At 38.4% G+C, this 11,577-nt stretch overlaps 1 protein-coding gene and 1 long non-coding RNA gene across 3 annotated transcripts; both read left to right on the top strand.

Annotated features, from left to right (window-relative positions):
* Nucleotides 1-391: 391 nt before the first annotated feature.
* LOC120914463 lies at nucleotides 392-1,471 on the top strand. The gene is made up of 5 exons (XR_005743682.1): nucleotides 392-457; nucleotides 582-713; nucleotides 825-904; nucleotides 1,029-1,103; nucleotides 1,370-1,471. It is a non-coding gene; the product is annotated as an uncharacterized LOC120914463 (long non-coding RNA).
* A 1,609-nt stretch (nucleotides 1,472-3,080) lies between these two features.
* LOC120913749 lies at nucleotides 3,081-7,496 on the top strand. 2 transcript variants are annotated; one of them, XM_040323938.1, is made up of 4 exons: nucleotides 3,081-6,489; nucleotides 6,850-6,929; nucleotides 7,054-7,128; nucleotides 7,395-7,496. In XM_040323938.1, the coding sequence occupies exon 1, from the start codon at nucleotides 3,103-3,105 to the stop codon at nucleotides 5,386-5,388; it is 2,286 nt and encodes a 761-aa protein (XP_040179872.1). In that variant the 5' UTR covers nucleotides 3,081-3,102; the 3' UTR covers nucleotides 5,389-6,489; nucleotides 6,850-6,929; nucleotides 7,054-7,128; nucleotides 7,395-7,496. The 2 variants fall into 2 exon arrangements, 1 of the variants encoding a protein (XP_040179872.1); XR_005743569.1 differs by lacking the exon at nucleotides 3,081-6,489 and adding an exon at nucleotides 6,505-6,745.
* Nucleotides 7,497-11,577: the final 4,081 nt, after the last annotated feature.

Below are 11,577 nucleotides of genomic sequence, written 5' to 3'. Positions count from 1 at the left end.
GCAGAGTAAACCGTGCGTGTGTATGAGGCTTTGAGGTTTCTCGTCAAGAAAACTGCCCAGAATCTCGACAAGAAAAATACAGAACCTGCTCTCTATTTTCTCTTTGTAAGATTCTCGGCAGTGTTTTCCTGCCGAGAAACCCGAGCATGTGTATACTTACCTCTCCATGGAAACCCGCGCATGCTCGAAATTACTTTGACTTCCAAGGCATAGGTAGGGTGAAGCAAGATGGCGGCGACGGCATGGAATGTGACGATGTCACCGCGTTCGTGCCATTCAAAAGAACAGCGGTTCTTTTGAATGGCACGAATTGTAGGCATCTCAGCGACCATGTGACCTCTGAGATCCAATCGCGATGCACCCGCCTCCCCAACAGGCTATATATAGCATGATATGATTATTATCTGTCTGCTACCAACAGGGTACTGACAGATGTCTTTATTCCTCTTAAAGATAGGTAAGTTTCCATCCTGCAACCATTCACTCTCCTCACTATTGTCTCCTCTGTGTAAGGTTTGAATACTTATGGCTAAACCTTCACTTTTTCATTTATTTTCATTCATTTTCTACCCTTTTTAAAGGAGATTATCTGTGGACTTTTCAGCTGCAATTGACTGGTCCTTGATTTTTGCTGCAAACGACTATCCTTTGACTTTCTATCACCAGCTGATGTTTGCTTGCACTCAGACTGTTCATCTAGTTAAATACTCCATGTAAGTTGATCCCTTGCTTACACTTAATAATTTAGATACCCATGTTCTCACTAACTTTATGAAGTATACTAAATCTATTCAAACACTTTTTTTTTTTTTTTTTTTTCTCAGATGAATTGAGGCTCTTCAGTGCCCATGTTATTGTCTTACTTAATTCCCCTGTATTCACCTTGATTTTATTACGCTTCAAGGTATGGCTGTTTTACATATATTAACCCTATTGACTCTATTATGGATTTGTTTAATTAGTTGAAACAGATCATAATTTAATAACACATATTCTAACATAGATTCTTTTTCTTCTGTATTTTTAAGTCCTGTCAGTTGAACTTGGACTTCAATATCCACCCTGAGGGGGTTTTTCCTTGACTGGCTGTGCATGAAGCTAGGGTAGGTTTTATTTCTCCTACCTATGGAATTTTGCTGCCAGCCCCCTCTCATGGGCTGAACAGCATTGGCTGCTACCAGGCTGTGGATATATGCGCATTTGCTCCTATGAACTTTGGTTTCTCTTGCCCCGCCAGAGATCCCAGCCAAACTTTTGTTTGTACTCTATATACATGACATGTTTTGTTGAACATATATAATCGAAGTTCTTTTAGAGCTTATATTGTATGCATATGTTAAAATTGTTTTATTCTTTTTCATCTCTTTAGAGTAATCTAGAGAGACGATCTTGTCCTAATTCCCCTGAAGAAGCCAAGAGGCGAAACTAGTAGGGTCGACCTGATCGAAAAAATTATTTCTAGATCTTGCTCCCACAAAATAATTTATGCACTATCTGTATATTGAATTACTATATTTTGTAAAAATTGAATGAATAAACCTTTTTTATATATTTTTATATATACATACATACTTTGTCTGGTTTTCTTCATCGCACCGCAATAATCCCCCCAACTCTTCCAAAAAATTCCCCTCCTTTGAATCTATTTTGGGATGAGGTGCTGTATCCTTTTTTAGGACTCTCGATCACATACCCCCCAATCTACCACGTATTTAGGTGTTTCAATTCACCGTCCAATCCGTGGTCGACAGTCCTTATAATAAACCAGACAAACTGTGTTATTTTTTCTTTGTCTTTCCCCCTTTTTCTTTATAAGAATTGTGATATTATTTTCCTAAAAAAAATTTTTTTGGTACTTTTTGTAAGAACTGATATTTCTATAACTGTAGATACACAAAATAACGATTTATTTAATATAGTTGGTTGATAGTAGCCTAAATACCGGTATTGGTGTACATCGTTAAACATGGCCGACTTCTGTGGGGCAGCCTGGGAGGATTTGATGTCCAGAATCCAGTCCTCCCAGAAAGAGGCCAAAATGTCGGATGAGGACTTAGATAAAATCTTCATGCGACTACAACGCCTTTTGGAAAAGAAGGCCAGAATCTATTGGTATAAAGCCTATTTTGAAAAATACATGGAAAATCATGTGGTCCCTTGGGGTCTACGAATCCAAATTTTCCCTAACGTACGTAAAATCAATGATTCCTTGAAGCAGTCATGGGAGCATAATTTACAAACTTGTTCTCAGGAAATGATTAGTATATTGTGTAAACAATATGAAAGTGAATTGGAGGAAATAGATGTCCAAATTGGTAATTGGTACTCTGATTGTGTACTTGCTTCGGTCTCCCCCAGGTTTGTCTCTCGTGACAAACATCTGAGGGTATACCTTGAGGAGTACACACTGAGTATCATTAGTACTAAAGAAGGAAAGTTCCAACGAGATAAACAAGCTCATGAAAATGGTTATGCCTATAAGTGGAACCAGGCTACACCCTCTAAGTATACTAAACCCTCAAATTTTGAGGGTCCTAAAACTCAAAACAATATACCAAATACAGGTTCTGCTTCTGTCTCTGTCTCTCCAAGTACCTCAACCACGTATCATGACTTTTCACAGGATAGACTTCCTAAGAGACGAAAGGGAGATCGCACTGCTGCGTCACTGGAATCACTACATCGCACTTTCGGCCCGCCCGGTAACCGTAAGTCACAAACAACTCACAATATTCCACTAAATACGCACTCGTCCACCCCATTACAGGGTAGACCATCCATCGCGGTTAAGGCCTCTAACCCCACACTACTACCATCAGTTGGGATTATCCCCTCTATCCCCTCCGCTCTATCCTCGTCCATCATACGACGGGTAAGCGAACCTCTCATTCCTACAATGTTTCCATCTAACACACAGTTAATCGATCCCAAGATTGCTCCCATTTTTTTAGGGAAAAATCAGGAACAAAACCCAACACCTACTCCTCAAGCTCCAATGTTGGCACTTCAGGACTAGAGGTAATCAACCTTTCAAGTGAAAACCTGACCACTGAACAAATCCATGTACTTGGCCTTGGACTAACTTTTTGCCCATCAGCTGATATGGACAAATTTCAGCTGATAAAAGACACACATTTATTTGCTCGACGCTTACTATTTAAGGTTCTTTATGATAAACCGAAACAATCAGACGGCATTGATTTTTTATTGATGGATTACACTGATCGGGAACTCCAGGCAATGGATGACCTGATGTGTCTATGGGAGGAGGGTCAGACTGGAGATGATGCCACACCAAGATCTGTTGGTCTGGTCGTCTCTGGTGTGACCTTCCCTCCCCCGGCTTCATACAAGCCCAAATCGAGATCTTTTCCATCTTTACAGATGAATCCCAACCTTTGGGCTTTTGTTCAACAAGTGACAAATGAAATTCAACTTATGGACTTGAACAGGAGGGTTGATAAAAACTTGTCCCCTGCTCTGTTGAAAGCTGTGTCTGACTTGCAAAACCATCCCGGATTGATCATAAAGCCAGCCGATAAAGGCGGAAACGTCGTTGTCATGGATGTCGGGGCATATGAGTCCATGTGCCTCGACATCCTTGGCAACAAAGACTGGTACAGACCGATCTCTAAGACTTTAATAGAAAACTTCAATAAGGAGTACTATGAACTGATTTTTGAAGCCTATCAAAAAGGCACGATCGATTTAAATACCTGGAATTTTTTGAACGTGAGGGAATCCAAAATCCCTACATTCTATGCACTACCAAAAGTTCATAAATCTTTAGAACATCCCCCAGGTCGACCGATCGTTTCGGGATGCAACGGTTTAACAGAAAAAGCCAGCACCTTGGTGGACAGATATTTGTTACCACATGTTACGTCTCTTCCCTCTTATGTAAAGGACACCATCCACCTGCTCCAAACTCTGGATGGTAAGTCCATTCCACCTGGATCTTGGCTGGTGGCCCTCGACGTGGAGAGTCTGTATAACTGTATACCACACTCCAAAGGCCTTGAAATTATATCCATAGAATTACAGGCACGTGGCCTAAACTCTGATCCCTACAATGCTTTTGTCCTGAAACTTTTGAAGTTTATCTTAACAAGAAATGTATTTATGTTCGACTCCTCCCACTTCCTCCAGATACAGGGAGTGGCTATGGGGACCAAGTGTGCCCCCAGCTACGCTAACCTGTATCTGGGGGGGTGGGAGAAGGAGATCTTTTCGAACATATGTCTGTCAAAACTGTTGTCTAAGGCCATTAAATGGTACAGATATATAGACGACATACTGATTTTGTGGTATGGCTCTAGGGAGGAACTCACACTCCTTATGCAATTATTGGCTATTAACACCTTCAACCTAAAGTTCACCATGGAATGTAGCCAAACTGATGTAAGTTTCCTGGATCTGCGTATCCATGTTGACCGTATGGGTCGCTTGCATACATCACTGTATCGCAAGCCGTCTGCGGGCAACACTGTTTTGCACGCGACCAGTGCCCACCCTGAACCACTCTTGGATAGCATTCCTTACAGCCAGTTCCTGAGGCTCAAAAGAAACTGCACCAGAGACACAGATTTCCACGCTGCAGCTAATGATCTATACTGTAGATTACTCTCCAGGGGCTACAGTCGATCCTTGCTCAAAAGATCATTCAACAAGGTGATCAGACTAGACCGATCTAATCTTATTTATTCAAATGCCAACAAACAACCTAATAAAACTGACTCTATCAGAATAGTGACCAAATTTTCGCAACAGCATATGCAAATGCGACAGATTTTTAAAAAATTTTGGCCCCTACTTCTAGCCGACAATACGATATCAAAATATATAAAACCATATCCTGAAATCACATTTAAACGGACTCCCTCACTGAGGGATCGCCTTGTCCAAAGTCACCACACCAGAAAGGAATGTGAGACATCTACTATTAAAGGTACTTTTTCTTGTGGTAACTGTGACATTTGTCGGTTTATATATACCAATGACGTCACTCTTTTACCCAACAGTCGCATTCACAAACTAAAGTTCCGTGTCACCTGTCAATCGGTGGGCGTCGTCTACTTGGCATCTTGCCAATGTGGATGTTTCTATGTTGGCAAGACCAAGAGACCGTTTTTTAAACGCATTAGAGACCATGTCAACCCTCTATTTAAGCGTCTAATGACCACTGCTTTAAATAGACATGTAGGTTGCCTACATGACTTTGATCTTAACGCTGTAAGTTTCTCAGCCCTGGAGCATGTTCCTATACATGTTCGAGGTGGAGGAATTGACCAGACCTTACTCCAACTTGAAACCAAATGGATACATCAGTTAGATGCCACTAAATTTCCGGGGTTGAACGAATATATCAGTTTCAAGCCCTTTCTGTGAAAGAAATATTTATAAGAAATTCTATTATTATTAAATAAAATGGTGTGGCCTCTACGTTATTCCATCTAAGAAAGGTGTTATGGTCTGGTCATTTCCTCCCTCCTCATTACATCCTGCTCTATTGCCACTCTCCAGCAGGTCCTACATGTATTATACTTTGACCACCAAACTCTTTGCCCCATATTCCACCTAGTGGGCAAGTTCCGGCACTGGCTAAAATCAACCCACCTGCTCCCATTTATGATGGGGGCAATAATGTGTTATATATTGCTATATATCATTATAACAACCACATTTACTTCCTTTGAATATTGATGTATAATTTATGAATCAATAATAATGTTGTCGATTTTTGATTGTATGTATTGAAATATACTGAATACATATGTTTGTACATATAGTGTAAACCCTACATTTTTCATTTTATTGGTAAATATGTTGTATATAATTTTTTATTTTGGCTTGGGTCTCTGGCTTGGCAATTTTTCGTTTCTGGGTTCACCTACTGTATATGTGGGACTAGCTTGAGCCCCAATTAGTTCTGGAGGTAATGCGCATCCTTCCCAATAAGCCACTACAGCCCTTTTCCATACATCAGCCCATTCACATCCCTGTTCAGGGTCTCTCTCCCCTTCTTATTAGTGATTTTTTGTTTGTCTTAATTCTTTATTATATTTTGACTTCTACAATATATGATCTACTGCTTTTGCTTTCATGTTTGATTGCTTGGTTTGCCTTGATCAGTCAGCTTGCGGTCATGGTCCACGCCGCTCTGTGTATGTGTGACTGTTTTGGTGCTGCTGGCTGGCAATCGCTCTCTTTTAGTGCTCTGTGTTCCTCCCCTCTGCACTCATACGTTTCCTTCCTTTTTTCCTTTTTCTCCAGAGTGCGGCTCCGCTGATTGGCCGGTGTCATCATATGACACGGCTGCTTCAGCGCTAAGGAGTGTGGGAATTGTAGGCATCTCAGCGACCATGTGACCTCTGAGATCCAATCGCGATGCACCCGCCTCCCCAACAGGCTATATATAGCATGATATGATCATTATCTGTCTGCTACCAACAGGGTACTGACAGATGTCTTTATTCCTCTTAAAGATAGGTAAGTTTCCATCCTGCAAACATTCACTCTCCTCACTATTGTCTCCTCTGTGTAAGGTTTGAATACTTATGGCTAAACCTTCACTTTTTCATTTATTTTCATTCATTTTCTACCCTTTTTAAAGGAGATTATCTGTGGACTTCTCAGCTGCAATTGACTGGTCCTTGATTTTTGCTGCAAACGACTATCCTTTGACTTTCTATCACCAGCTGATGTTTGCTTGCACTCAGACTGTTCATCTAGTTAAATACTCCATGTAAGTTGATCCCTTGCTTACACTTAATAATTTAGTTACCCATGTTCTCACTAACTTTATGAAGTATACTAAATCTATTCAAACACTTTTTTTTTTTTTCTCAGATGAATTGAGGCTCTTCAGTGCCCATGTTATTGTCTTACTTAATTCCCCTGTATTCACCTTGATTTTATTACGCTTCAAGGTATGGCTGTTTTACATATATTAACCCTATTGACTCTATTATGGATTTGTTTAATTAGTTGAAACAGATCATAATTTAATAACACATATTCTAACATAGATTCTTTTTCTTCTGTATTTTTAAGTCCTGTCAGTTGAACTTGGACTTCAATATCCACCCTGAGGGGGTTTTTCCTTGACTGGCTGTGCATGAAGCTAGGGTAGGTTTTATTTCTCCTACCTATGGAATTTTGCTGCCAGCCCCCTCTCATGGGCTGAACAGCATTGGCTGCTACCAGGCTGTGGATATATGCGCATTTGCTCCTATGAACTTTGGTTTCTCTTGCCCCGCCAGAGATCCCAGCCAAACTTTTGTTTGTACTCTATATACATGACATGTTTTGTTGAACATATATAATCGAAGTTCTTTTAGAGCTTATATTGTATGCATATGTTAAAATTGTTTTATTCTTTTTCATCTCTTTAGAGTAATCTAGAGAGACGATCTTGTCCTAATTCCCCTGAAGAAGCCAAGAGGCGAAACTAGTAGGGTCGACCTGATCGAAAAAATTATTTCTAGATCTTGCTCCCACAAAATAATTTATGCACTATCTGTATATTGAATTACTATATTTTGTAAAAATTGAATGAATAAACCTTTTTTATATATTTTTATATATACATACATACTTTGTCTGGTTTTCTTCATCGCACCGCAATAATCCCCCCAACTCTTCCAAAAAATTCCCCTCCTTTGAATCTATTTTGGGATGAGGTGCTGTATCCTTTTTTAGGACTCTCGATCACATACCCCCCAATCTATTTTGAATTGAATTTAAGGACTGTCCTAGCCCTTTATTATTTTGGATTTAGCACATGTGATCACATTTATTGCACATGTTTCATTACTTTGCACTTGTGTTTTTTTGTGGCTTTGTCATACATTGTTTATCCAGGTTGTATTTTCTCATTTAGTGCACAGCAGCACATATTTGTCTTGAGGACATTACAATTATTTCACTAACCATTATAGTTGCACAGGTAGGCTGGTGTTTGATCTCATTATTTGTGTTGTCTTATTTATGGCATAATTTATTTTATATTAATTATTCCTACCAGTGCCCCCACTAATATATTTGTATTTATATATTTTTTTCTCAACATTTGTTCCATGCACTTGAATGTTGGGGTAGCAGCTTTTTTTCTATCACCAATTTAATAGGCGCAAGATTTTCTTCCATTCACTCCCTGAATACAGTCTATTAGCCAGTTTTCTATCCGTTTACAAACTGATTTTCCCAAACCTGTAGATTTTACCTTACACATTAGCTGTGTGTGGGGAAACGTGTCACTTTTGCAAAATCAAAGTATCCTAAACCTATAGCCAAGCCTTTGTCTAAGGGTTTGCTTACCTCCTTATAAAAAGAAATCATATTTATTCAACAACTTTTGTCTTTTATGAATCCATGCTGTCTGTTTCTTAAAAAAATGTCTTCTAGCAGGAACTCATCTATGTGGTTATTTATTAAACTCACAAGTGTCTTCCTGACTATGGGAGTTAAACTAACAGGTTATTCTTCTAAATCCTGATTTTTTTGGGTTTAGTGACGATGCACATTTATTTTTCTCATGGTCAATCAACTTTGGCAACTGTTTTAATATCTGACAATAATTCTCAAATCTGTCTGATTTTTCATTATATTTGTGACACTGACCTAAATTTTTTATTTATGTCATAAAAAAATGTTATTACAATGTAAATTGTAAAAACAGATTTGAGTTAAGTTCTTCTATCAAATACGTAAAAATAAAAACAAAACCAGGCAGTATGGTGACCTAAATAAGTCATGAGAAGTCTTGGAGAAGATGATAGCTATATTCAGAGGTCATACAGAATTCACGCCAGGGGGACTATATCTTTTTAAATTGCTCCTCACTATTATAGAGAGGTCGTCAAGTCTTCTATTTGCACAATTCCATTAATCCAGGCAAAACACTGGGGCAAATTTGGTGAGCAAGTCTGTTTAAAAAGACTAGGAATGGTGGCCCTAGCTGTATTTATCAAATTAAATAATAATGTTTTCTTATAATTTTTTATTGAAAAAATTGATATGTGCAGGAGAAATGCTAATGGGGCATTGCCCATATTGAATTATGTGAGCTTATAGCATAATACTTGGACTGAAGACCAGAAAGCTGTAATGACAGGACAGTCCCGTAATATGTGTAGAAGTGTTCCTCTGTGTTTTTTAAAGTGTCAACACACAGGAGAGAAATGAGGATTCATTCTATTCAAAAGATCTTGGGCCCCGTACCATTTAGTAAGTAATTGATAGCCTGCTTTTTTGTAGATAGAGGTTTTATGCACTAAAAGAAGTGTACAATCTATTTGGCCTTGTGTAAAGGTATAATTGAGATCTTTTTCCCAAGCACGAATATATGAAGGGGGTGTACAGGTTTCTGCATCTTGAAGTATAGTATATAGTGAGTATACAGAGTGTGTGCCTGTGTGGAGAAAAACAAAAATCCCTGTTCTTAACCTAGTAGTTGGTTCATCTCAGAACCACAAAAAGGATAGAGTGGGGCTAAGCAACTGCATATTAATGTGGGTGGTTTGAGAAAGCTTTATACAACAAGCTCATACAGGTGTGGTCATCAGGTGTTCACAAGCCTTTTGCCATATAGGGACTTAAGGTAAATAGGCTGTTCATTTTGCAAGTGAATTTATACTTTGCAAGGAAAATTTCACTTTGTAAGAATACCCAATCATGTGCAAGGACAAAACAAAACCCTTATTGTATAGTCTCACAGTCCAAGAACATCATATGTACATATTATAGTGCTTGTATGTGGGGTCCATCCAAGGATGACCATCTACTATATCTTGTCAATCCCATGGCAACCTAGGATAGGGGGTGAAGCTCTGAAAACCTTAATTATCAAATCATGTTCAAATACAAATGTCCTTTTATTTATTTATTTTTTATATTGTTCTATGTAATTAGGTATTCTTAGCAAGTAGAATTTTCACCACATTCACAAAGTTAAGGGAAATTCCCTCGCAAAGTGAAATTCCCTTTCAAAGTGCCTATTTGCCTTTACCAAATAAACCCTCATATGTTGTTTACTTTAATGGCCTGTACACATGATTGGTTTGTCCAATGAAAACGGTCCATCGGTCCGTTTTCATCAGACAAACCAAGCTTTTGACATCTTTGGTTGCTAGGACAAAAAAAATCTCAGATGGGGCTCACCCCCAAAATCAATACATATTTGATGAATGATGTCAATCCCTTTGTTTGCATTAAGCCATGGGGCTGAAAAATATCATTCATGGTGAAAGTCTGTGTGGAGAGCATTGTTTTGGTGGTTCTGTGTCGTTCATTGCAAATAATATGAATCTACATTACTGGATGATATAACTGACAAGTAAATTACACCATGGCACTTTTTTTTAAATAAAGAACTTTGTCAGGTGTGTTGTGTGTTTATTTTGTATCTTTTTTTTAATACATAACTGAGGGTTATTTTTTTTTTGCCTGGGGTGCCACCCAAAAATAAATACCAGACCTTCAAAAAGAATAGGATATCAAGTTATTTTGTTGGGTCTCCCCATACAATCCATACCAGCACACAATTTATAGTCTTGCATTTATGTTGAGGGGATTCCTGGCTGTGTCACTTTTAAACAAAGAGGATGGGATTTCCCCTATGTAATTTAGTGGCATTTTAAATGGTATGTTTACTTTGGTACATCTTGCATGTGCAACATTTCACAAGCAAGTCAATTACAGACAGGCATCCCCCAAGCTATTTAAAGGAATTTAAAGGGATTGTATATTTTTAATTTTCAGGTCTTAATGTAATAGCTTCTCCCTGTTAAATGGAATATTTTTGAAAACAAAAATATATTTTCATTGGTATGTTTGCCCCAGGCAGTACCCAGCTCTCCATACCCTTTGTTTGACAAATCCTTGCCTACTAGCCTTTAAATGGAGATAACTGTTGTTTTAAATACTCCCATTCGCTTCAGTGAGGTTCACATTAAAGTCCACTTTTTTTGGCCATGTTTTCTGAACTTGACCATCAATCAAACCCAGGCAGGTTCACCCATTACTAGTCATATACAGGAAACATTGTGCTTGGGTTAGGTAAAGACTGAGCTCAAAGTTAAATGGAGCTTTCACAAAACCCATGGATGGGACTGTAGAATTATCCAGTTATTTGTACAGCCTTTCCTTCTCAGATACACATATTTTTTGTAGACTGCAATGGGTGTAGAAAGGGAGTTCTAGCCTGAAAAGTGTTCCCAGAACATCAGGTTAGCTGGCCAGAGAATCACACATCAAGGTTGGATGGTGCATTCATAATATCATTTCTGTATGTCCTAAAAATATACCAAAATTATTGTGGCAGAAGTGAATTTTTTACACACTGAAAACACTTTTCTGAAGTTTTAATTGAGTCTGGACTATGCTCATCTAATCATTGCAACTAAACATATTCTACAAACATTGATCACAGAGTTATAAAGAATAAAAACTAGATAATTTAGCTTGAGCAATTTAATCCTTAAGATGTCAAAACAAATCTTGCTGGAAATTCTGACTGTCAAGAACGTAGTGACGTATAAGGCCTTGTACACACAAGCAGACATGTCCGGTGAAAAC

This window comes from Rana temporaria, chromosome 9 (assembly GCF_905171775.1).
Source record: "Rana temporaria chromosome 9, aRanTem1.1, whole genome shotgun sequence".
Taxonomy (NCBI): Eukaryota; Metazoa; Chordata; class Amphibia; order Anura; family Ranidae; genus Rana; species Rana temporaria.
The sequence above is the reverse complement of the archived record's forward strand: the minus strand, read 5'-3'. Positions and strand labels throughout refer to the sequence as shown.

What these genes read in the sequence shown, in the direction of transcription:
- LOC120913749 (XM_040323938.1), top strand. Translation starts at nt 3,103, where the DNA reads ATGGACAAATTTCAGCTGATAAAAGACACACATTTATTTGCTCGACGC.